Source organism: Cornus florida, unplaced genomic scaffold (genome assembly GCF_030987335.1).
Source record: "Cornus florida cultivar Cherokee Brave unplaced genomic scaffold, ASM3098733v1 CherokeeBrave_3.0.0_Hap2_Chr02, whole genome shotgun sequence".
Lineage (NCBI taxonomy): Eukaryota > Viridiplantae > Streptophyta > Magnoliopsida > Cornales > Cornaceae > Cornus > Cornus florida.
This window is the reverse complement of record NW_026775572.1, coordinates 2,278,047-2,305,856: the sequence shown is the minus strand read 5'-3', so window position 1 is coordinate 2,305,856 and position 27,810 is coordinate 2,278,047. Positions and strand designations below refer to the sequence as shown.

At 35.9% G+C, this 27,810-nt stretch overlaps 3 protein-coding genes and 1 pseudogene across 3 annotated transcripts; 1 reads left to right on the top strand and 3 right to left on the bottom strand.

Annotated features, from left to right (window-relative positions):
* Positions 1-13,932: 13,932 nt before the first annotated feature.
* LOC132292555 (polygalacturonase inhibitor-like) lies at positions 13,933-15,093 on the bottom strand. Its single transcript, XM_059790372.1, has one exon. It carries the CDS (start codon positions 15,057-15,059, stop codon positions 14,064-14,066), a length of 996 nt encoding a protein of 331 aa, XP_059646355.1. The 5' UTR covers positions 15,060-15,093; the 3' UTR covers positions 13,933-14,063.
* Positions 15,094-17,576: 2,483 nt separating this feature from the next.
* On the top strand, positions 17,577-18,419 carry LOC132289057 (putative CCR4-associated factor 1 homolog 8). The gene has a single exon (XM_059789903.1). The coding sequence runs from the start codon at positions 17,577-17,579 to the stop codon at positions 18,417-18,419; it is 843 nt and encodes a 280-aa protein (XP_059645886.1).
* A 589-nt stretch (positions 18,420-19,008) lies between these two features.
* Positions 19,009-22,994, bottom strand: LOC132284873 (cytochrome P450 93A3-like; annotated as a pseudogene).
* Positions 22,995-23,985: 991 nt separating this feature from the next.
* Positions 23,986-26,812, bottom strand: LOC132284862 (protein POLYCHOME-like). The gene is made up of 2 exons (XM_059786998.1): positions 26,356-26,812; positions 23,986-24,784 (listed from the first exon to the last, which is right to left on the bottom strand). The coding sequence occupies exons 1-2, from the start codon at positions 26,725-26,727 to the stop codon at positions 24,401-24,403; spliced, it is 756 nt and encodes a 251-aa protein (XP_059642981.1). The 5' UTR covers positions 26,728-26,812; the 3' UTR covers positions 23,986-24,400.
* Positions 26,813-27,810: the final 998 nt, after the last annotated feature.

Below are 27,810 nucleotides of genomic sequence, written 5' to 3'. Positions count from 1 at the left end.
CAGTAATTTTCGGGTAGTTGGTAATAAATTCAAGAGACATTACTTTATTTTTTATTTTTTTTTTCCTACCGGGCTTTAAATTTTCTTTTAACCTGGAACTCTGCCGTATAAAAAATCCATATGCATTGCATCTATATATATTTTGAGTATAAGTATACAGAATCGTTGAACAGAATGATGTGACAGTTCAACTGGGAGATAATGTGATTTTTCACTATCCCTAATTTTAGAAATCTCTCTGCGGTCCGCATTTTTTTTTTCCCTCCGATTCATGCTATTTGTAACAACTCCAAATATTTTTGGCTTTTTGACGATTTGGAGCTATTAAGTACCTCTGCTAAATCAAATATATATATAAGTATCAATCTCCCTGTATATGCACATGTTGATCCAATTTTTTTATTTTTTTTTTTAAGAGTTCAACAGCAATGTCAATCAATGGAATAGAGATTATTTTAAACGACTAGTACTAATCAAACAATTTCATCTAAAATTTGTAACAACATATACATATATAAGGTCAAAAGTTGCAAATCGTTAATCGTTTGTTGTAGATAATCAAAACATTTAGAGTTGTCAAACGCTTGTTGTAAATAATCAAAACATTTATAATTGTTGCAGATCGCATCGAATCGAAAGAGAAACTTCGTCTGAAAAATTAGGGACGGCAGAAAGATTTCTAAAATTATGGATAAAGAACAGTAAACGTGAATAATTATATTAGTAAAAAATCATGTTGTCTGACTTCAGTGTAACTATCATTACTCATGTATTTTTTGTAATAGTTTGACCCTTTGTTTTTTTTCAGATGGTTTACCGGGCGAGTTTACATTTTGCCCCAAGAGATCTATTGTTCACTATTTTTTATTTTTTCTGATGAAAAATCAACGTACCAAGTTTACAGTTTGCATTTTTTAAATTTTTAGATGGTTTAGTAGGCCGTGTTTACAGTTCACCCTAATAGATCCCTTGTCCATTGGACCACTTGTACGAGTTATATAATACATTGCAATTGATCTATTGTAATACCCCGTAATTAATTAAAGAGTTTAGTGTATTTAAATTCAATTATGTGTGGATTCCTGTACCTATTATTGTGCATGCTTCATTGTTATATTAAGTTCATTTAATGGTGCATGTAAATTAATTGTGTATGTTAAAATAGTAAATTTATGTATTTAATTGTGCACGTATTATTATAATTAATTTTAATTGTTGATTATGCTTAATTAAGCAATATTAGTTAATTAGAATATTATATTTGTGTTATAAAGTATTATGATGATATAATATATTATTTTGTAATAACAATAATAATAATTATATTAGTTTAATAATAATAATAATAATATTATAATAATAATAATAATAAAAGTTTATTAATAATAATATTAGTAATAATAATAATAATATTTATAATAATAATAATAGTATTAAACCAAAGTCATGATGAAATTAGAGATTAGGATAGGATTGCATCAATGGTTATGGTTGGAATTAAAGCCATATAGGTAGGAATATGAGAAATGGGTGAGAAGTTATTATAAATTAGATATTTGTAATATTTATATTATATATTTTGTCTATAAATTAACTAGCTTGCCTTAGAAAAAAAAAATAAAGGGAGTTAGAAGCAAAGTATCAATTCTAGAGAGCTATTTTATAAGAGTGAAAGGAAAAGAAAAAGAGAAAGAAGCTTGGACCGGTGTAGGCAATTTTACCCGACTACGCGCAGACCGGCGGATTTATTTTAAATCCAAAAAGGCAAGTTATTATCTACTTTTCCCCTTTGAATTAATAAATTAATTGTTTAGCTTATTTTTATGCATAGAGCCAAGGTTTGGAGGTTAATAAATTATTAATTTTATTTTATTAAATTAATGGAATTTTAATTATATAGGATGGTATATATTTATTTAATGTCCTATGAAATTAATAATGGCTAAAAATAATTAAATAAGACTTTAGGGATTTTTCTAGAATTTTCTAGATTTTTCCGGGCATTTTCTGCAATTTCCGGCGACCTTCCGGCGAGTTTTCCGGTCGCCGGCAGTGGGGGAGACGACCGGAGTGATCCGGTGCGACGCGGCACACCATAGGAGGGTGTACGCGCGCATCCTGGCCATTAGTGGAGTCTGATTGATCCGGTGCATCGCGGTCCATGATACCGCGGTACACCCGGATCTGTGGGCGTTGGATGGAGGGAAGATAGGGTGAGATGATCCGGTGTGACGCGAGTACGGAATCCGGATGCAGCCAACCAACCAGGAAGTGACACGTCAGCAAGGCACCCTTAGTGCGCGCGTGGCAGCGCGTGCGCGCGCGTGGGAGCGCGTGGCTGATGCCAGACGCGCGTGGAGGCGCGTGGGAGAGTGGGGAAGGTTGGGCTGCGCGTGGGGAGGCTCTGGGAGGCGCGTGAGGGCGCGTGTGGGGTCCCTACAGCTGCTGGAAATTACCAGAATACCCCTAGGGCCTGTTTTGTAAATTCCAGAACCTTAAACTTGGATTTTTAGGTACTGTGTTGGTAATTACGGGTTTAACGGGCCACGAAATTATTATTTTAATACCCGTTACTTATTCTTATGGCCGATTAATCTTTTCTAAGCATTTATTGGCTCGTTCACAGTACAGATACTAATGTGATTTATTTAACGACATTGTTAAATATAAATAGTGTTATTATCGTATTTAATGGTATCAAACATTACTGTTAAATTAAATAAGGCCATGGTTTTAGTCAGATAAATTATCCATGATATCTTATAGGATGTTTATACTGTTAATTGATATATAAACCATGATTATTATGCTGTGTGCATTTCAGGAAATAAATGGACTGTTTAATTATGTCGCATTTATATTATATGGATGTGTTGCCATATAGAACCATATGAGCTGGCTAATAAGTTTAGACTCATTTATACCTTATGCATTCGTTGCGATAGACAGATGTGTGGCTGTCGGGGTATGTGGTTTAATATTATTGGCATGTGTTGCCTAATTGACATACTCGGTATATTTCTTAATATTGTTGGCATGTGTTGCCTAATTTATATGCTCAGTATATTCATCAGTACTTTGCGAGGTGTTATCACTGTGTAGTTCGTTATAGTCTGTGTTGTCAGTACCGTGCACCATGTATAATAGCTGATTTCCCGGGTAGGGAAAGGCGACACTTAACCACCTAGTGTGAGTCTAAGTGATCACCGTCTATTCTGGTTGAGGTCATGTTATACATCGGATAGTTCCCATAGGATGTATACAGATATAGTACTCATCCGATTCATAATGATTAATTTATTTGATTCTCTGATTTGGGTCATAGTAGAGAGGACTTGCTCGTGGGGTTGACCCACCATTGTTGTTATTTCAGGATACGGTCAGTATCCGTTTCAAGGCTGAGGTTAGCAGTGTGGGACCATCATCCGAACTCATCTACTCCTACGATCCAGTGCAGGGTAGAAGTTTTATGTAGTATTTCAGTTTCAGTTTTTATTTACTTTTGACGTTGAACTCTCAGGGTTATATTTAGGGATCCCTGACGTAGGATTTCCAAGTTGTAATGAAGTACTGTATTAAATAAAGGATGGATGGATGTTGTATTATTTAATGTTTCTTTCCTGTCTAAATTCTTTTATTTCCATCATTTTGTATTCCATGCTTGTATATTGCCAATTGTTTTTGATATCCCTCGTTTTTCGTGTATAAGCCTGATCAACTTATGCGTGGAAAATGTGGGGGTGTTACAGTTGGTATCAGAGCATTCCAGGTTCGAGTGTCTTAGGGATCTGTGATTACTATACTTCCGCGTTGTGTATTCTGATAATTAGAGCCTAAGTATTAGGGTTCTTTGTATTCTTTTAGTCGGTCCATTATAATGTACTGACGTTAGATTTTTCTGAATTTAATAGAAGGATGTCTCGGCGTGGGACAAGGAATGCGAACCGTCATCGCAGTAATTCCCCAACTCAAAATGAGAATCAGGAATTTTCTCCTCAAGTTGCTGATATCATTGCACGAGCGGTGGCAGCAGGAGTAGCATCTGCTCTACGAAACCAGCAACCTCCTCCGATAGTACCTGTTCCTGAACCAGTGGCACAGCCAATGTCATGGGACAAAGTTCGTCACTCGTTCATCCGGGGAAATCCACCAACGTTTGCGGGGTCCACAGATGTCCTGTTAGCATATCAGTGGAAACAGGAGAGCGAGCGTCATCTTCGGATGGTAATCTGTACCGAAGTGCAGAAACAGATGCTGGCTACGTTTATGCTGATAGGCAATGCATTGCAGTGGTGGGAGTCTATTACTACTGTCGATGAGAGGACCAGATTGACATATGCTGAATTTCAGACTCGCTTTGACGGCAAGTATTTTCCTATGTCAGTAAGATCAGCGATGAAGACCGAATTTCTGGATCTGCAACAGGAAGATCTGACTGTGGCTGAGTATGAACAGAAGTTCATAAATTTGTCATTATTTGCACCAGAGGAGGTCAATACGGAAGAAAAGAAGAGAGACCGCTTTGTGAAGGGATTAATATGGCCGATTAAAGTGGTGATCTTAGGTAGTCCTGCATATACTACTTATATCCAGGTGGTTAATGCCGCCTTACAGCACTGCCAGATGAGGAGTGATTACCGGAAGTCCAAGGGAGATAAGCGGACTAACCGAGACTACCAGACAGGGGAGAAAGGAAGCAGCAGTGGTGCCAAGTCCAATGATCGGGGCAGATTTCAAGGACATCAACCTTGGAAGAAAAACAAAGGAAACCTAGATGTGCAGAGGGATGGAGTCCCTAATCAGGGTAGACAAGGTGGGATACCTCAGACCGGACAGGAACAGTGGTCGGGAAGTCAACAGAGGAGGCAGGCAGGTCCTTTTACGGGACGTTGTTATCACTGTAGAGAGATTGGGCATCCGGCCAAGATGTGTCCCAAAGCTAAACAGGGACAGTATGGGCAGCCGAGACCTAATCAGCCGTTACCTCTACCGGCCCCACCGATGCCACGTGGGCAAGTTCAGAATTTTCCGGCACTTCCAGCACCACCATTTCCTCCGGGACAACCTCCACAGCAGTTGCATAATGGCAGAGTTTATAACTTCATGTCACATAATGCGCAGGCTCCTCAGGCTATTGAGGGTATGTTTTCTATACATGGTAGAACTGCTCGTATACTGTTTGACACTGGTGCATCACATTCTTTTGTGTCTAGATCTTTTGTTATCTTATCTGGTATGACGACTCAGTTATGTGACCAACCTCTTAATATTTATACACCATTGGGAGTTGGCGCAATTTTACGAGAGTATAGCGGTGATATCCTTATAGATATGGGCCGACTTCGATTTCTTGCAAATTTGTTAGTGTTAGATATGCATTCGTATGATGTTATACTTGGGATGGACTGGTTATCTCAGTACCATGCTCAGGTTAACTGTTACGAAAAGTCTATTGGATTTTCTATACCAGGACAGGAGATGTATCTTCTTGTTGTACCACAACCTGATAGAGGGCCTAGCACTTATTTATTCGTTCTTGAGGAGGACTCACAGGAAGCGACTGCGGTATCTCTTGACAGCATCCCGGTAGTACAGGAATTCCAGGATGTATTCCAGGAAATTCCAGGCTTGCCACCGAGTCGAGAGATAGATTTCGTTATTGATTTAGCTCCAGGCACTACGCCTATTGCTAAGGCGCCGTACCGAATGGCACCAGTGGAGATGCGAGAGTTGAAAGATCAAATTCAACAGTTGCTCAGCCAGGGATTTATTCGCAGGAGTACTTCACCATGGGGAGCACCAGTACTGTTTGTAAAGAAGAAGGATGGATCTCTTCGTCTTTGTATTGATTACAGAGAACTGAACAAGGTCACTATTCGCAACAAGTACCCGTTGCCCAGAATTGATGACCTGTTTGATCAGTTGAAGGGAGCTACTTACTTCTCAAAGATCGATTTGAGGTCTGGTTATCATCAGCTACGAGTCAGAGAACAAGATGTTCCAAAGACAGCATTTCTCACGAGGTACGGATCTTATGAGTTTCGTGTTATGCCTTTCGGTTTAACGAACGCTCCAGCTGTCTTTATGGACTTGATGAATAGAGTATTCAGAGAATACTTAGATCAGTTTGTCATTGTTTTCATTGATGATATTCTGGTTTACTCCAAGTCGGAGAAGGACCATGCCAGACATTTACGCACAGTATTGCAGACACTTCGAGAACATCAGTTGTTTGCGAAGTTTGAGAAGTGTGAATTTTGGCAGAAAGAGGTCAAATTTCTGGGACATGTAGTGTCAGAAGAAGGGTTAGCAGTAGATCCAGCCAAGGTTGCGGCCGTTATGGAGTGGGGACAGCCTACCTCACCGACAGAGATTCGCAGTTTTCTGGGATTAGCGGGGTATTATCGCCGGTTCATCCAGGGATTTTCCAAAATTGCGGGTCCACTTACTCATCTGACTAAGAAGAATGTACCATTTGTATGGGATGATTCTTGTCAGACTGCTTTTGCTGAATTGAAGAGCAAGTTAACTTCTGCACCTGTCTTAGCCACACCTCAGAGTGGAATCGAGTATTTAGTATTTACCGACGCTTCTCTGAAGGGTTTGGGTTGTGTGTTGATGCAAGAAGAGCGACCAGTTTCTTATGGGTCTAGGAAGCTTAAGCCTCATGAGCTTAATTACCCGACTCACGACCTAGAGCTCGCCGCAGTGGTTTTTGCCTTGCGTATTTGGAGACATTATCTTTTGGGGGAGACTTTTCGATTGTTTAGCGATCATAAGAGTCTACAGTATTTGTTCACACAGAGGGAACTGAATATGAGACAACGCAGATGGTTGGAATTCGTGAAAGACTATCACTTCTCTATTCAGTATCATCCAGGGAAAGCGAATGTTGTAGCAGACGCACTCAGCCGCCGACCCTATGTCAGCCTTTCAGCTTTGTTTACAACAGAGTGGGATGCTTTGAAGACTGTTGATGAGTTAGCAGACGCTTTTATGGCATGTGTGGTAGTAACTCCTTCTATCATTCATCAGGTCATTCAAGCGCAACTCTCAGATCAACAGTGTATTGATCGGGTTTCGGAGTTAGCCTCCGGAGATGTTCCTTTTTATTCTATAGGGACTGATGGAGGATTGAGGTACAAGGGACGTTTAATTGTGCCTTCAGCTGATAATTTGAGAAATGTTGTGATGAGAGAGACACACACTTCTCAGTTCTCTGTACATCCAGGGGGAGACAAGATGTATCAGGACATGAAACGCCAGTTTTGGTGGGCTGGCATGAAAAGAGATATAGCTATCTTTGTCTCTAAATGTAGCACCTGTCAGATGATTAAGATTGATCATCAGAGACCGCCAGGATCGTTACAGCCACTTCCCATACCAGAGTGGAAATGGGAGAGTATTTCCATGGACTTCATAGAGGGATTACCTACTTCACAGCATAATCACAACTCTATTTGGGTCATTGTTGATAGATTGACCAAGTCCGCTCACTTTCTGCCTGTTCGGTCAAACTTTACGTCAGAACAGTATGCTAAGCTGTATATTGCAGAAATGGTGAAACTTCATGGAGTACCATTGTCCATCGTATCAGATAGAGATCCGAAGTTTGTATCAGGATTTTGGAGGAGCTTTCAGCAGGCTTTGGGTACAGAACTATATCTTAGCACTGCTTATCATCCTCAAACAGATGGACAGACTGAGCGAGTTAATCAGATTTTAGAAGACATGTTGCGGGCATGTGTTCTTGATTTTAAGGGCAATTGGGAGGAATATTTGCCGCTTTCAGAGTTTGCTTATAACAATAGTTATCAGAAAACTATTGGTATGGCACCATTTGAGGCTTTGTACGGCAGACCGTGTAGGTCTCCTGTCTGTTGGCTTGGAGTTGGTGAGAACAGCTTTTTGGGTCCTGAATTTATTAAGGACACGTCAGAAAAGATCGCTATCATTAGGGATCGGATGCGTACAGCTCAAAGCAGACAAAAAAGTTATGCTGACCGTCGAACTCGTGTTTTGGAGTTTAAGGTTGGTGATCAGGTTTTGCTTAAGGTTTCTCCTATGAAGGGAGTAATGCGGTTTGGGTCAAAGGGTAAGTTATCGCCTCGTTTTGTGGGTCCTTTTATGATTACAGATCGGATTGGGGCAGTAGCTTATCGTCTGGCTCTACCAGATAATCTTCATAGGGTACATAATGTTTTTCATGTATCTATGCTGCGAAAATTTCTACGGGACGAAGACCGATATCAACACATTGATGTGGGTGAGATTGAGTTGCAACCTGATGCAACCTATTTGGAACAACCTTACTGTATTCTCGATCGTAGGAATCAGATACTGCGCACGAAGACTATTCCATTAGTACGTGTACAGTGGAGTCATCATAGTGCTACAGAGTCTACTTGGGAACGGGAAGATATTATCCGTGCCAAGTATCCAGAGCTCTTTAATACAGGTATGTAGTGAATTTCGGGGACGAAATTCCGTTATTAGGGGGGGAGAATGTAATACCCCGTAATTAATTAAAGAGTTTAGTGTATTTAAATTCAATTATGTGTGGATTCCTGTACCTATTATTGTGCATGCTTCATTGTTATATTAAGTTCATTTAATGGTGCATGTAAATTAATTGTGTATGTTAAAATAGTAAATTTATGTATTTAATTGTGCACGTATTATTATAATTAATTTTAATTGTTGATTATGCTTAATTAAGCAATATTAGTTAATTAGAATATTATATTTGTGTTATAAAGTATTATGATGATATAATATATTATTTTGTAATAACAATAATAATAATTATATTAGTTTAATAATAATAATAATAATATTATAATAATAATAATAATAAAAGTTTATTAATAATAATATTAGTAATAATAATAATAATATTTATAATAATAATAATAGTATTAAACCAAAGTCATGATGAAATTAGAGATTAGGATAGGATTGCATCAATGGTTATGGTTGGAATTAAAGCCATATAGGTAGGAATATGAGAAATGGGTGAGAAGTTATTATAAATTAGATATTTGTAATATTTATATTATATATTTTGTCTATAAATTAACTAGCTTGCCTTAGAAAAAAAAAATAAAGGGAGTTAGAAGCAAAGTATCAATTCTAGAGAGCTATTTTATAAGAGTGAAAGGAAAAGAAAAAGAGAAAGAAGCTTGGACCGGTGTAGGCAATTTTACCCGACTACGCGCAGACCGGCGGATTTATTTTAAATCCAAAAAGGCAAGTTATTATCTACTTTTCCCCTTTGAATTAATAAATTAATTGTTTAGCTTATTTTTATGCATAGAGCCAAGGTTTGGAGGTTAATAAATTATTAATTTTATTTTATTAAATTAATGGAATTTTAATTATATAGGATGGTATATATTTATTTAATGTCCTATGAAATTAATAATGGCTAAAAATAATTAAATAAGACTTTAGGGATTTTTCTAGAATTTTCTAGATTTTTCCGGGCATTTTCTGCAATTTCCGGCGACCTTCCGGCGAGTTTTCCGGTCGCCGGCAGTGGGGGAGACGACCGGAGTGATCCGGTGCGACGCGGCACACCATAGGAGGGTGTACGCGCGCATCCTGGCCATTAGTGGAGTCTGATTGATCCGGTGCATCGCGGTCCATGATACCGCGGTACACCCGGATCTGTGGGCGTTGGATGGAGGGAAGATAGGGTGAGATGATCCGGTGTGACGCGAGTACGGAATCCGGATGCAGCCAACCAACCAGGAAGTGACACGTCAGCAAGGCACCCTTAGTGCGCGCGTGGCAGCGCGTGCGCGCGCGTGGGAGCGCGTGGCTGATGCCAGACGCGCGTGGAGGCGCGTGGGAGAGTGGGGAAGGTTGGGCTGCGCGTGGGGAGGCTCTGGGAGGCGCGTGAGGGCGCGTGTGGGGTCCCTACAGCTGCTGGAAATTACCAGAATACCCCTAGGGCCTGTTTTGTAAATTCCAGAACCTTAAACTTGGATTTTTAGGTACTGTGTTGGTAATTACGGGTTTAACGGGCCACGAAATTATTATTTTAATACCCGTTACTTATTCTTATGGCCGATTAATCTTTTCTAAGCATTTATTGGCTCGTTCACAGTACAGATACTAATGTGATTTATTTAACGACATTGTTAAATATAAATAGTGTTATTATCGTATTTAATGGTATCAAACATTACTGTTAAATTAAATAAGGCCATGGTTTTAGTCAGATAAATTATCCATGATATCTTATAGGATGTTTATACTGTTAATTGATATATAAACCATGATTATTATGCTGTGTGCATTTCAGGAAATAAATGGACTGTTTAATTATGTCGCATTTATATTATATGGATGTGTTGCCATATAGAACCATATGAGCTGGCTAATAAGTTTAGACTCATTTATACCTTATGCATTCGTTGCGATAGACAGATGTGTGGCTGTCGGGGTATGTGGTTTAATATTATTGGCATGTGTTGCCTAATTGACATACTCGGTATATTTCTTAATATTGTTGGCATGTGTTGCCTAATTTATATGCTCAGTATATTCATCAGTACTTTGCGAGGTGTTATCACTGTGTAGTTCGTTATAGTCTGTGTTGTCAGTACCGTGCACCATGTATAATAGCTGATTTCCCGGGTAGGGAAAGGCGACACTTAACCACCTAGTGTGAGTCTAAGTGATCACCGTCTATTCTGGTTGAGGTCATGTTATACATCGGATAGTTCCCATAGGATGTATACAGATATAGTACTCATCCGATTCATAATGATTAATTTATTTGATTCTCTGATTTGGGTCATAGTAGAGAGGACTTGCTCGTGGGGTTGACCCACCATTGTTGTTATTTCAGGATACGGTCAGTATCCGTTTCAAGGCTGAGGTTAGCAGTGTGGGACCATCATCCGAACTCATCTACTCCTACGATCCAGTGCAGGGTAGAAGTTTTATGTAGTATTTCAGTTTCAGTTTTTATTTACTTTTGACGTTGAACTCTCAGGGTTATATTTAGGGATCCCTGACGTAGGATTTCCAAGTTGTAATGAAGTACTGTATTAAATAAAGGATGGATGGATGTTGTATTATTTAATGTTTCTTTCCTGTCTAAATTCTTTTATTTCCATCATTTTGTATTCCATGCTTGTATATTGCCAATTGTTTTTGATATCCCTCGTTTTTCGTGTATAAGCCTGATCAACTTATGCGTGGAAAATGTGGGGGTGTTACATCTATACTCTACAGTTTACATACCTTATATTCTGGGTGCAAACTTGAAATTGCTTTGCCATCGTAAGTGAACAAAACTTTTATTTTTTTTGACAAATAAGGGGGAAGGGGGACTGAACATGACACACACTCAAGGAGTTGAGCATTCCACTAAAAAGGCGACACATTTGGACTATTCTAGCTCATGTGTTTGTCGTGACACCAAATTTAAGACTAAATTTGATTTTAATACCAATTATAACGGATGAGCGTTTATTAACTTCTAACGACTAAAAAATTTAAAATTTTGAATCGAATCGTGACGGGCACCAAGGGTACTAACTAATTACCCGTGAGTAGGACATTTGAGTTTAGGACCTTACAGGTCACAAGTGGAAGTGTGAAAAAGATTACACATAAGTCAAGTTGAGATAGGATGAAGAAAGCAATCTGATCATTCATGGAAGTTAATGTAACTGATCCAAATTCAATCCAGTCACGAACTTGGCTCAACATTTCAATTTAAACTCATGCCTGTATTTATAATGTGGGTTCAGGCTAAATTACTTAATATAAATATAAATATATATATATATATATATATATATATATATATATATATTTAACACCTAAATTACTTAATTTACATAGTGCAGTTTTAAACCAAATGGGCAATATAATACTTTAGTAGGTATTAAATATTAGGGTAAATTTTATTGACCTCTTTTGAGGTTTGGACAAATCTCATTCAAGTGGAACGTTTAAGATTTATTATTTTGATCTTCCTCGAGATTTGGGTGTATGCTCAACAAACCCCCCTCTCTATCAGCACTTGTAAAAAAAATTCAAAGAAAAACCAAGTTGCCTTTACAGTCAATATTTTTTTATTTTTTATATTTATTTTATTTTAAAAGATTTTTTTTAGGAGAGGGTAACGGTGGTGGAGACGAGAAAGATGGTAATAAGAGAGATGAGATAGAATAATTTATTTTTTTAGATTTTATAATATATTTTGTATTATAAAAATAAATTTCTTATAAGGGCATAATTGACTTTTTATAGTATTATGGGAGGTCAGAATAATAACCACGTTTCATCTATATGAGATTTGTTCAAACCTTAAGGAAGATAAATATAATTTATCCCAAGTATTAAGCGTCGGTATGATAAGATAGCTTGAATATTTTAGTGTGGAGTTAATAACACTAAATAATTTATATATTTGTTAATTAAAGTCAGTGTGAATGTGAATTCTGACTTTTTAATTGCAGGGAGAGAAAAAAATCCTTGCTGTTGAAATGGTGTGTAAATGAAAAGAATTGAGACATAATTCATGTGGCCGTTATTTATATAGGACTAAGACTAAAACGATGATAATATATACAATTATATTTAATCATGCGATTATAATTATATTTATTAGATTAACGATATCAAGTTTTTTTTTTTATTTTAAGCACTTGTTAGATATCGTAATATCTAACAGGTCGCAAAGTTAAAAATAGTTCATATTAATAAAAATTTAGAATTCAGAAGATATATCAAAACTAAATGAAAATGGACATGCATCTATAAATAGAATATCTATAATACCAGTAAAAAAAAAAAATAAATTTTATTATTTTATACAACTTGGTCGGGGTTGGACCTATAGGATAATACTAATAATATTGATCCAAATCCAAAAAAAAAATAAAATAAAATTTGGGCTCTAGATAAAACTTAGGCCTAGCCCAACTAGTTGAGGTGATTCTAGCCTCATCACCTTAGCCTGCTTAGATTGCGGGCCAGGGGGCCCAGGAATTGGATTCAAAAGCCCAACCCAAAACGTGAAAGGAGTACTAGCTATTCAGAAAATGTATTTGTTGGTGGAAGAAGATTAGCGAAAAAAGAAATCTAGAATTGAGCTGCAAAAATGTTTTGGTGCGGTGAACAATTAACAGTTTCAAAATTGTTTACACAAATTGAATTTTTGTACAAAATTTTCAAGCATAATTTTTTGGGATCCTAATGTTGAAATCACATTATATGCTGGTTATGTTAAAAGAATATCCAATATCTAAACTCCTTGCAGGATTTATCATACTAATATGTAGAGGTCCACATGATTATATTCGGTAAGGTGGTGTAAACCAAAATTGAATTGATTTTAACAGTTTTTAAAAAATTAGGATCAAAATTGAAATTGCTGAGGCTTCGAATTGAACCGAATTGTGAAGACTAGTTTGGTTCGGATCCGAATTACAATTTTTTAAAAAACTATTTTATTTTTTATTATTATTATTATTTTTACCTTTCTTTAAAAAAAAAAAAAAATCTCAATAACCTACCATTAACCATATGAATTGGCTTATCAAAAAAACAATAATAAACTTGTCTATCAATAAATGAAACATATTTGTAATCTTAAATCAAATGGACTATCATCTGTTTTTGTGAAACAAATATGAAATTTAAAAGTAAAAATCATTTGACAGTAAATATCCTTGTGTATAGACTAAAAAAACGTATTGTCATGTACTTGTATAATATTTTATCTTTGTAATAGTATATATTATATTATTGTTTATTAATATTATAATATATATAATAATTCACTATTCGGTCTATTTCAATGGATTTGGAATCAAAATGGGAATCGAAACCGTATATTTGACAGAATAGTAAAAGAACGGTCGGTACACTGCATAAATGATCATATCTTTGCAAAATTCTTACTCATTCAGTAATTGCTCTTATTTTAATTTTCTTATCACCAACACCCATAAGCTGCAAATTCAACAGAATTGTTTATAATTTACAACAGTAGTTTTCCGGCGAAGCGCCGGTTTCTTCTTACAAACTCGCCGGAATCACTTGCAGGCCGGCAATGGAGCACCACACAAGCACCGATTATGGAAATAAGAAGAGTAATCGAAATCCTGCAATTTCCCACCGGTCGGAATCTGACCGCACAGTCGGTTATAACTCACGTTCAGGAACTGCAAGCTCAGTGCCGTCAACCCCGCCGGAAGACTCCCTGTGATCTTATTATGATTCAAGTCCAACGACGTCAAGCTCGCCGGGAAAACAACCTTCGAAAGATCAAATTCAAACAGGTTCCTCGATAAGTCAATGATTTGTATGCTCTTGTTGGGACCAAACAAGAATGACACATCACCCACAAGTTTGTTGCGCGAAAAATCAATCCTCGGGAAGTCCAGAACACCCAGAGACTTCGGAACTTCACCGGTGAGCATGTTGTGAGATAGATAAAGTTCCGGGACTTTGCCGGAGAACTTTCCGAAGGAATCTGGGATTTTCCCGGTGAGTTTGTTCCGGTCTAAGTGAATCGCGTCGAGGTTGGGGAGCTCCGACAGTGACGCCGGAATTTCACCGGTGAGGTCGTTGAATGCGAGGTCGAGGAAGGTAAGGTTTTTGAGTTGACTGAGGAATGTAGGGACAGGTCCGGAGAGGTTGGTCCAGCTGAGTCTGATCATTTTGAGGAGAGAGAGTTTGGCGATGGCCGGAGGGATGGTTCCGGTGAGGTTTGTGAGTTTACGGAAGATTAAGGTTTCGAGATAGGGGAGGTCGCCGACGGCAGCCGGAATTTGGCCGGAGATATTGCCGGAGAAGATAGTGAGGGCATTAATGCGGTTGGTGGTGGAGTCACATTCCACACAATACCAATCACAACAATCATTTTGTGGGTTCCATGAGGCAAGGTGGTATGGGTTGTTTAGGGCTTTTTTGATCTGTAGGAGGACTTTTTTGTCCTGTGGGTTGCAGCGTTCCGAAACAGAAGGTGATGGTAGAGAGAGAAAGAGGAGAGAGAGAAGAAGAATTGAAAGATTTGGAGCCTTCTTCATGGCCGATGTAGTTTAGTTTGATTTGATGAGAAGCAAAGCATGTGAGTCTTACATTTATATACACAAAGAGTCTCTCTTTCTTAGCTCACTCTATTCTCCATTGTTGACAATAGACAATGACATGATATATGCCCACTAAACTATTTACAGCAGATATTCATTAACGATAGAAAGATATTATTATTATTATTATTATTATTTCACCAAGCAGGAGACTATATTAAAGAGGAAGAGAAAGATATTCACAATATATTACATTCTTGCAAAATGTTTCTTATTACTAGAATTTTCAATTAAGATACAATTATAAAAAAGAAAAATGTATATTTAATTAACATTGATCCAATAATACCCAATTCAAATATTATAAAATTCATTATATACCCATCTTTAGTTTTAATTTCATTATATGCTGTTGGTCCTAAATATTTTTTTATCATTTAAGTAACAATTCACATTAATACTTCCAACAAAGAGTTGGGAATTCATTCGTACCTAAATATCATTTTACAGCTTAAACACAGAACTACAGAAGTGGACAAATTAGTTAAATGAAGTTCATTGGCGTCGGTGTGAGGCTCCTATATGGAGTATTATATATAATTTCGTGCGTACAAATTATTTTGACTAGTCAACAAGGATGGCTATAATAATTATAATTGATCTGATCTGATCTTATCTGTGGGGTGCTAGATCTCCATTGTTTTGAAACTGTTTACGACAATAATTATTTATGTTGATGGAGATTTGGTTTGATAAATAATTTAAAGAGTGATATTTGGACAAAATTATCAAAGTAAATTGTCTAATTTATAAGTTTTTATTGATTATTTTTATTAAATATAAGAAAGTAAAGGATCTCATTTTTTTATATTTTGTTTATAAGACCAATCAAAACATGTAGGTCAGATAATTCACCTTAAGTAATCAACTTACGAATCATTTTTCTAATTTAAAATGGTATATTAATGGTACCTTCACCACATACAGCTTCACTAAATATCACCTGCCCGTAAAATTGCCACATTTTGATGGGATGACTTCCTTATATGGGTTTCTTCAAAGTTGTAATGGATATCCAAATCTAGCAACTATATCATGTCCGAATTGGCTTTAGCTACCTGTGTATGACCACTTACGGAGGAAAACGAATCTTAGATTGTTTGAAAACTCAAGCTCCTATTATGAACTTTAAGAGTATTCAATTTGGAAATTAAAAAATAATAATAATTTTAAAATAATTTAAAATTAAAATTAAAATCCTTTTAAAATTATTATTTTTATTAGTTCAAAAAAACCGTAAAATATGAAGAATGTATGCAATTCAATTATTTCACAAAATACTAACAATAATCAATACATGATAATAAAATACAATATTTAAAACTTTTTCTTGGAGAGGGAGTGTGTGAGTACTCATTAAGAAAAAAAAAATATTTAATTTTATAAGAATAACCAATAAGTAAATATAAAATAAGATATACTAAAACAAAAACAATCATGTATACTATTTATTATGTGATACATCATATATTTAACATATAGTATATTATAATAAATGAAAAATATTAAATAATGTATCCTATATGTAATGAAAAAATATAATGAATTATAATATTATTATTTAATATTTACATATTATATAATATAGACATGATATATAATAATATAAATAAAATAACATTATAAGTATATAATAATATAAAATAAATAAATAAATGCACAATAAATCATAAATATTATTATCTCAAAAATAATTTATAGTATTGTATAATATATTATTATATATATTAAAACACTCAACCCATAACAGGCTAATCCTTAACTCAATGAGTGAATGTTTCTCTATTGGGCTAGTAATTACTCTGCGGCCCATAAGGATATCTCTTTTACTGGGCTAGTAGTAATAACTAAAGGCGGGCCCAATCCTTAACCAAAATTGGGCTAGGATAGCAACCCATTAGGACAACTCTCCTCACTTGGACAGCGCCGCCACGCATATATATATAGATTTAGGTATTATTTTCTTAAAATATACGCGAGGCTGCACTTGTATGTATAGTCCAAAACTACTTCCATGTTAGTAGATATCTTGATACTTAAGTCAGAGTTAAGTCATTAATTTCCCTATATATGCGTTCATTTTCGATTGCACTAGCGCCTCTTTTCGGAATTACATCCACCGCCGTATATAGCTATTACAGGCACTTCAATAGCCTGGTTGGAATTCTATTTCTTGCTGCTTGCTGCTTGCTGCTTGCTACAAACTTTCTTGGATCGTACGTACTCTCAAGCAAGAAGGACCGTTTAGAACAACAACTACTGTTGAGCAGAGTCTTCTTTTAATTCATTCCAAAGGTAGCTGATCTCTTCTTTTTAGATCTTCCTTCCTATCCTTTGAATCTCCCAGTCATTTTCCGGTTTTCGATTTCTCTTTTTCGTCAAAGGAGGGAAAGGTTTTAATAACATGTACGGATTAATTTCTCTTTTAACTTCTTCATTAAGAATCAAGACATCATGTGGATTAAAGAAGTCTGGCAAGGAAATTTTTTACCAGAAGTATGTGTTCTTGACAAGATCATGCAGCGCTATTCGTTTGTGGCTATGGATACGGAGTTCACAGGTTTTTTGCATGTACCGTCAAGAAATGCATCCGAAGATGAGCACTACCATGATCTCAAGTATAATACCGATCGTATGAGGTTGACTCAAATTGGGTTTACATTGTTTGACGATGAAGGAAATATAGGAGGTACCTGGCAGTTCAACTTTAGAAAGAGTCCGGGTGTCAGTTTTAAGAAGAATCAGCGCGGAGGGTTGAATTTGGAAGGAGTTGATATGAATTTATTTGCAACAACCTTCAGAAACTTGGTCAAATCCCATCATGGTATTAAGTGGATCACATTTCATGGCTTGTATGATATGGCTTACGTAGTCAAACTGGTAACTGGGAGTCCTTTGCCAGATTCATCCATGGAATTTATTGAAAGCCTTGGTAATATAGTCGGCCGTGTCTATGATGTGAAGTATATCGCCAAGTATTGTCGAGGGCTATTATGTGGAGAGATGGGTTTGGAAAGAATGGCGAATATGTTGGGAGTATGCCGTTTAGGGATTGCACATCAAGCCGGTTCAGACGCCTTACTAACGGCTTGTGTCTATTTGGAAATGAAGGAAGTTTATCAGTTGATTGAGGAGAGATTTGAAGGCTTCTTGTATGGGGTCAGCACCAAGATCGAGAAGAACTATGAGCTAGTTACGATTTGTTGTCCACCGCAATATCTCCAACATCTTACGCGTTGCTCGCCATTTAATTCCATTTGTGTAGGACTTGACCAATTGTCTATATGTAATATATGATATGACTAGCAAGGTTCTTGAATTCTTTGTATATAATTGCTACAAGATCATTTAATTGATCGATCAATCAGTATTCTTGCATTTGTATGTTGTTTTGAAAAATTTTGTAATACTCACAATTATTTGTATTCAATTGAGATGATCAATAAAAACTTCCAAGTTTTATCAAGTTTAATTTCTTAGTTTCTATTTTTAATTTTCTTTCTTGATTCTAAACTAAAAAGCTGTGAAGTTTTTTGCATTCAATACATGAGATTTGTACTGAATTGAATATATATAAGATGCTTTCTTATGGTTGCTGCATATTATACTTTCTTCTTTCTGCTACTGGTTTAATTTTGACAGCATATCTATAATTGTCTAAAGAATTGATATAATTTGATACATGTTATATGTATGATTGCGCTGAAATAAACCTCACCTGATATTTGTTATTTTATTATGAAAAAATTCCATAGCATGGATGGTTTAATAATGCAACTACTTCCTTCCCAACTTCCTACTAATCAGAGTTGCATATAAGAACAACAAACTTCATTGTTAAAAAAAAAATTAACTTTTTTCCTTCCATTCTCTGTAATGGCAGTGAAGCATAGTAGTTGATTTTTCGTTATTCATGGGGTTACATTGATGAAAATGGATTAAACCTAGGCACTGGGATACAAACCAAAGGTTGATCACTTGGAAAAGTCAATCCAAGTCCCTCTTCCATGTCCATCCATCACCAACCTTCCATTCAAAGCATTGAGCCATAAAAGCAAGGCTGGTTTGAACCACCTGCAATGCTAGTGAAGTTCCAGGGCACCCTCTTCGTCAGCTCCCAAACGACATAAAATGGAAATGCTGTCCCCTCACATCCAACTGCCCTTTTCCATTCCCTTCTTCACTGATCACAAACCTTTCTGGACAGAACTCCAGAGGTTTTTCCCAGTGCCTATAGACCATACATTAACAAAGAGCCCAGTCTTTCCTGGTATTTCATAGCCAAAGATGGTGCAATCTTCACTTGAGTCTCTACCAATTAATAAGGTAGCAGGGTGAAGCCTTAGTGTTTCCTTTACAATGGCTTGTAGGTAAGGAAGGTTTGCCATATCCGATTCTTCTACCAATATCTTCTTTCCGACAACAGAATCAATCTCTTACATTGCCTTCTCCATTACATTGGGATGGTTGATGAACTCTGCTAATGCCCATCCAATGGTACTGGCAGACGTATTGGGTCCAGCAGAAAAAATGTCCTGTATATATATTCAAAAATGTAATATATATCTTCATTGGTTATATAAAAAAATCTATAACAACAACAGGTTATATAAGAGGAACAAGTTACAATTATTTTCCCTTTCTGATTATACACTAGGTCACCAAACTCCAAATCAGTCATCTGATTACAATTTACTGCTGACAAGAAAAGCAATGATAAATTTAAACAACAAAATAATTATAAAAAAAAATCCATCTTGCTTGACATTATAACCAAGGCAACATCACTACAACCAACTAAAGTACCTTTAAAAATAAGAGAGACTAGACTGAGATAGTTTGAACACATACAACAATGGGATGAGATTATTAAAAATGACTTTAGAATTCCATGTGCTGAACCCTATTCATATGGGATTTAAGGCAATGATGATTAAGATGACTTTATGTAACAATTATAAGAAAAAAAATAAAAGAGGAAAAAAAAAATAGAATTCCTTAAAAAGATTACTTCAAGCAACCATGCTCATCAAATCAACATTCTGAAAGTTGGCGAAGTTACGATGATCAATCAGTAATACTAATCTACGGTGTCCCACAATTCTGTAAACTATCTAACTCTTCAAGATAATCAGCTTGAGGTTAACTAGTACATGATTGCTTACATGTTAGAGAAAATAGTAATATTAATATTTGAACAAGAAATGCTAAAAATTTAAAAATAATTATACCAGAATGAAGGCCTTATTGTTTTCTGTAGTCAACCTCATCTCCGAGCTTTCATCCTCCAATATATATATCAAGTAAAATGTCAAGCACATCCTTCACCTCCATCACCAATCTCCTTCCTCTTCCTCCTCGCTTCATTGTGTTCCTCTATGATCCTCTACATATCATTTTGTCAAACCTGTCTTGAACATCCTTGAGCCTCTTTCTGAATCCCTGCACATCCAAATCCTTACAAAACCAAATAAAATCAGAAAGATTAAACTTTCTTATGAGCTCAGATATCTCATGCATGGATCAACTTCCTAACCTCCCCAGCTCCATAGATCCTCACTCTCACCCATAACCATTCTTGATATTAACATTGTTTGTCACCCTTATTAGCTCTCCTCCAACATCAACAGCCTTGCCAGCTTTGGCCTTTTCTAAAAGTGACACCATAAAGCTCTAACTGGAAGTAGGAGGCCTAGTGTTCGGCCTCCATGAAGTTCGGACATGCATAGTTTCTTCATGAACTTCCAATGAGGTCCACAAGAAGCAAAGGTGAAATCTTTTGATCCTTAGGTTGGGTAATGAACAGCATTTGTTTGGAAAAGGAAGTTTCATGTGTTTTGAGGAACTCTTTGGCCATTTCTGGGGATGAAGCAACAACAACACAAGGGACTAAGCCAAGGAAGATGTGAATTAAGATCACCACCATATGCAATGTTCTCTATAATAATGGCAAAGATTTAAGGTTCCATAAATTATAACAGATTTCTAATAAAAATATTGGTAATCTGTCCATTTTTGCATTTTAATCAAATGCTTGTGACAGCCAGAAGTTAGACCACTTGCCGCTACTTGTGGCAAGTTAAAAACAACAATGTTGCCGTGCATGCATATGCTACACATCATTTTCAAGTTTCTTTTAATTAAAAATCTATAAACCAGGTCAATGAAGAACTAAAAACCAGACTTGACTATAATATAGAAACTTGGTCACAAACTAACTGAAAACCATTGGCACAAACCAATTCAACCCACAAATTATATTCACCAATACATGCATGAGTAATGCCCCTTGTAGCTCTGTATTTTTTTTTTCCCCATTCCAAAAATTAATCTGTATCAGAAATAATTCACTTGGGAGGCATTCAAAAAATAGTATTAATAATTTGCACAGCAAAATAATAGATATATATATATATATATATATATATATATATATATACACACACATATTGAAATATGCAGGAGCTAGGTACTTGGGATCATTGTTTTGTCAACTTTCCATCTCATCTTGTAACTTAATGTTGTCATAAGAATCACAACTTGTTACTGCTACATCAGTCATAATTGGAAGAAGTGGTCTCATGGACCCAGAGAAAAATCATACACCATAATTATTTTCTTCGCATTTAGGTTTCTTATGAAAGAAGGCGATTATTACTTTTCTGCACATATATTTTTCATAACAAGCTTTCAGTCTTCGTATCTCTTCTTCATCTAAGTATTTGAAAAGAGAAAGCCCTGATTTGATTTGTTAATATTAATATACCCAATAATAATAAATTTGAGCTAGCCAATTGAAGTGATGGCCTGATAAATATTATTTGAATTCCTTAAAAAGATTATGTCAAGCAACCATGCTCATCAAATCAACTTTATGAAAATTGGAGAAGTTATGATGATCAATCAGCAATACTAATCTATGGTTGTAAACTATCTAATTCATCAAGATAATCAGCTTGAGGTTAATTACTACGTGATTGCTTCCATGTTAGAGAATATAGTTATATTAATATTTGAAAAAGAAATGCTAAAAAAATTAAAAAATAATTACCAGAATGAAGGCCTTAATGTTCTCTGTAGTCAACCTCATCTCCGAGCTTCCATCCTCCAATATATATATACATATATATATATATATATATATATATATCAAGTAAAATGTCAAGCACATCCTTCACCTCCATCACCAATCTCCTTCCTCTTCCTCCTCGCTTCATTGTGTTCCTCTATGATCCTCTACATATCATTTTGTCAAACCTTTCATGAACATCCTTGAGCCTCTTTCTAAATCCCTGCAAATCCAAATCCTTATAAAACCAAATAAAATCAGAAGGATTAAACTTTCCCATGAGCTCAGATATCTCATGCATGGATCAACTTCCTAACCTCTTTGGCCAATGAGGTCCACAAGAAGCAAAGGTGAAATCTTTTGAGCCATAAGTTGGTAATCAACAGCATTTGTCTGGAATTGGTTGGAAAAGGAAGTTTCATGGGTTTTGAGGTACTCTTTGGCCATTTCTAGGGAGGAAGCAGCAACACAAGGAACTGAGCCTAGGAAGATGTGAATTAAGGAACCATAGCGGACTGAGATGTTGTGAAGAGCTTGGTGATGTATTGGACCAAGAAGGTGGAGGTGACCGATGATTGGCACTGCTTGTGGGCTAGGTGGAGGACGGGACATAGTTAGACATTTGAAGAGGGACCGGAGTAAGATGGTGGTGATGAGCCAAACAATCAGAAGAATGAGGAAGTCATTGAAATCAGCCATGGTTGAACCTGTGAATAAAATGAAACTATAGTGATGGTAAAACAGAGGCTTTCTATAAAGATGAAACTCTGGTTCTCTTTATAATAAGGGTGATACTTGATATAGTTCATTTTTTTTATGTTTCACGTAACTTACTTATAATGAAAGATTGATGATGTATAGAAATTTTAATTTATTTCAATAGCTCTCATCCCTTTTGTTTAATGTTATTCATTTTTTATTTTTTTAAATGCTAGCATTAAGATCACCATATGCAATGTTCTCTATAATAATGGCAAAGATTTAAGCTTCCATAAATTATAACAGATTTCTAATACAATATTGGTAATCTGTCCATTTTTGCATTTTAACCAAATGTTTGTGACAGCCAGAAGTTAGACCACTTCCCCTAATTTGTGGCAAGTTAAAACATCAATGTTGTGGTGCATGACAAATCAAGTCAACGAAGAACTAAAAGCCAACCTTAACTTTAGCATCGAAACTTGGCCACAAACTAAGTGAAACCCAGATGACCTAGGTTGATTGGCACACAAACAAATGCAAATCACAAATTATATGCACCAATGCATGCATGAGTTATACTCCTTGGACAACCTAGTAAAAGTTAATGCATTGGTAGATGATAATTTTCTGCTTTACACAGCCATAACAAACTTGTCCCCTTGTTCTTTTAACTTACCTTTCCTCTTCTATCCAATATTATAGCTCAGATTGATGGAAATGGATTGACTGATTGAGCCTAGGCACTGGGAATCAAACCAAAGACAATCCCTTGGAAGGGTCAACCCTGGTCCCTCTTCACTGTCCACTTTCCCATTTCCTCGATCACCAAAATTCCATTTGAAGTACTGAATCATAGCAGCAACGCTAGTCTGACCAACCTGCATTGCTAGTGAAGCTCAAGGGCACCCTCTTGATCCTCTCCCAAATGGCAGAAAATGAAATTGCTGCCTCTCAGACCTTTCTGGAAGAGACCAAAGAGGGTTTTCCAGTGGTTTCAGTCCTTGCCTATAGCCCCTACATTAACAAAGAGACTAATAGCAATAATTGTAACCAAGCACATGTAGAAAACTTAGTTTCAACAAAATGGTCCTTATAATATTTGAGAAGAAATGTTATTACATGGCCTGCTGAACTAATGAAGCAGAGACAAAGACTTGGGCTTTCTGTACATCAATCCAAAAAAATATCTGCTATCCTATCACAAGAACTTCAACAAATAACAGTAGCAAGGAGCAAACATGCTCGTAGCCCTACACCAAGACATCAAGTAGATAATAAAACAAGCAAAATTGCTTACTAATCCTAATCTAAGACTTTCAGCTGGATGTTAACAAGTAAACAGAAAAATATAAGTATCTACTTATTCTTCCTTGAAAGCCCAAAATTTCATCAGAAGGTGATCAATCTTACCACACAGGACAGTTGTCCATAATCATCTCTTCCAAAATCCTCAATCTTTTTCCTCTCAACAAGCATTGATGTGGAGATGTAACTAAAACTGTGCAGATCAACGCAGTGACATCAATGTGCGCACTCTTTTTTTCCCCTCTGCCTTCTTTGCACTAGGGGTTCTCTTCAGTTTCCTTAATTCCTCCATCACAACTTTCTCTACTGTGTTGATTGAGTTCAGAAGCTTTTTTGGGGGTGTGAGGAAAATTGATTCTCCAGCATCCTGGTTAGTGATATTAAGCAATATCTTAGACACCTTACCAACAGAAATTGGGCAACACTTCATTCCAAGTGTAGGACCTGGAGAGATCATAGAAATATTGTGCTCGAGTTCAGCACCCGATGGAGATACAGAAGGATCAAGAACTACTTGGTCCTGGGGTATTGGTCTCTCAATTTGTTGGCCTTCGATTTCTCTCAAGCTAGCACTTCTTTCAATGGCCTACTGAAAGAATCCATTTAGAATCAAATTCAACATGAAAATATGCTAAAAGAACACCCAGGCAAGAAGAAGAAAAGAAAAAAGAGAAAATGCACCTTAACCAAACTACATCCAATCTGCTTTTAACCCAACTTCAAATCAATGGTAAATTCTGTTACTCACAGCAATGATAAATTGCAAGACAAGCTAATATAGGAAGTGGACAAAGGTTAATTGAAAAGATTATATTCGGAAAAATCATAATAATCAAGTGCTCAAATTGAGCAACTGTCCGCCACTCAAATTGGCTTAAATGTATCAACACAAATGTGATTTGTTGCTCACATGTCAAGGCTGCAGAACAACAATTGCATTCACTAAACAATACTGTTCCAATTCAAAGATGAAAATAAGAAAATAATTAGCAGAACAACTACAACTGCCAAATCTGGTTTATCAGGTAATAAATATCACAAATGAAAATATCACTGGTATGAACAATATAACGAAAATAGCAAAATACTATAAGAAGACTAACATGAGGAATTGGACTAATACTAATCATAAAAGACTCATATACAAATTTGCCAAGTGTACTGAATATGCTAAGCAGAATGGCAGACTAGCCATATGAAGTAAGCACTGCTGATAACTGAAAGGATATTAATAAAATAATAATGTTCATGAATAGAGCCTGATTTTACAAGAATATTCAAATCTGAACAAAACCTGATTTATAAAAAAATTCTAACATTGTTTGTCAACTAATAAATAAGTGCAAAAAAATAACTTCATGGATCAACTGAAGAGAAACCATATAACAGCAGAAGTATCTTAGTAGTTTTGCATCACAGATCAAAATGAGTTGACAAGCCTATGACAAAACAATTTTTTAAAAAAACTCAAAAGGAAAAGCCTATGAATAAATTAGAAACCCATTTTTTTAAATTCAAATTATTCAAATTTCAACTTACAATTAGGATCAAAATGAGGGAAAAGTAGCATAAATTAAAACATAGGAAGTATGGAATAGGAACAATCTAATTATTTCATTACTCCACTATTGTTTCTCATTCTCATAGAATAACGCAGAAAAAGTAATACGTATATATATCAAAGATCACAATCATATTTTCTCAACCCGAACTTGCATATGCCTTTTCTCAAGATACATCTAAATACCCTATTTTCACAAAACCAAAAAGACAAAAAAATCTGCACCCAAATTACAGATATGATCCGCAAACGATATTAAGTTTGTTTCAGACCATTTAAAACCAGATTTAATGAATATATGTAATATGGACTCAAACACAAGCAAGAACCACAAGGATTGGACGGACAAGAAACTCAACTAACATTGAATCTAATTCTATCCAAGATTCACAAAGACCCCATCTAAGTACTCCTAGATGTGTGATCAAAACTATGAACTCCAGAACTAAACAGAAACAAGAATAAGGCAAAAGAAATCTACTCAAAGCATATATACAAATAAATGAACCAAATGCATGATAGGCCATGCAATTAACCAAAAAACCCTAATCAAGAATATGCATAAGCCCTAACCAAACAAGAATAAAAATCATTACCCGCACAATAGTAGTGACGTCCCCAAGAGGTTCTCTAGGATACCAAGAAGGTAACACACTATTCGTGGAACGTCCTCGGCCTCGCCGGCCATTTACCATCAAAGTGTTTTGACAATATAACGACGGCGATCTGGACAAACTCCGGCCACGCCCATTTCCAATCCTTGGTGTTCCGAAACTACCCCTTCCAACAGCACCACGACGAAAATCCGCCAGTCCAATCGATCCTTGTGTACCCCTCCCAGACGGAGTCTCAAACCCCATCTCTGGCTCGTCAACTAGAATTCCCAGAGCACCGATTATTCGACGTTGAAGAGCAAACATCGTCGAAACGTTATTGGGTCTGGACAGTCTGTCTCTTGATTCCGGCATTGTGCCAGGAGTAGAGGAGGAACCTCTGACGGCAACGATGTGGTGTCTGGACTAACAGAAAGAACACGCCTATGCTGGGATTGTATCAATCTTCAACTGAAAATATAAGTAAATGCACATATAATCAAATAAAGTTATCAAACGAAATTGGCTCATATCTGCCTGAAATTAGTTCATTTCTAGACGGAGCCATGAAAATGACAATTTTCCGGTAACCAAGTATTGTTCCGGTGAAAAATGAGGGGATCTATTCAGAGATAAGGACTTGTATTGTCAGTTTCCGGCTACTCAGGTGTCAGATTTTCGGACTTCCTGAGAAAGAAATGGTTTCGTTACCTTGAAAATGGACGTTTCTTCTTGTTGATCGATTAGGAGGGGCTCTACTCTGCAAATCTCCGCAAGATGAAGAGAGAAAGCTTTGAGAGTGGCGAAATGGGAAATTTCAAAATGAAATTTGGGCGGTACTTATACAAAATTAAATTTTAAAACAATTTTTTACTCAAATAATAATAATTATTATAAATATACCCGCAGGTGCAGGAAAGAAACTCGTGTGCATCCTTTTCTGTTCTATGGGGTCACTGGTCAAACTGGTCTAAATACATATACTATCTAATTTTTTTTTTCATATCCAATTTTGGGTTAAAGTCCAACAATCAAAGTGAGAAATATATTCATGATATTTGGCTATTGCCAAGAAGGAAAAAAAAAAATATCATGATATTTGAAATAATAATAAAAAAACACCTTATATTTGGAAAAAATCAAGAAATACTGAAAAAATGTAGTATTGAATAATTTTAATTATTCATAATATTAAAGTTAAAAAGTGATGCATAATTTTGAGATCCAATTACTTGAGAATTTTGCTTTTGAATTTAAACCCTGTTTTGCTTGGACTATAGTAGCAACAATCTCAAGTTCTCCGCATTTTTCTTACCATTAATTTCAGAAAATTATTGAACTTCTAAAGTTGTGATGAATTGTGCAATCCATCATATTATTTGTTGTTATTGAATTTTAGATATAATTCGTATTTTTTAGTAATTCCAAAATTTTCAGAAATTATAGTTCATATTTATA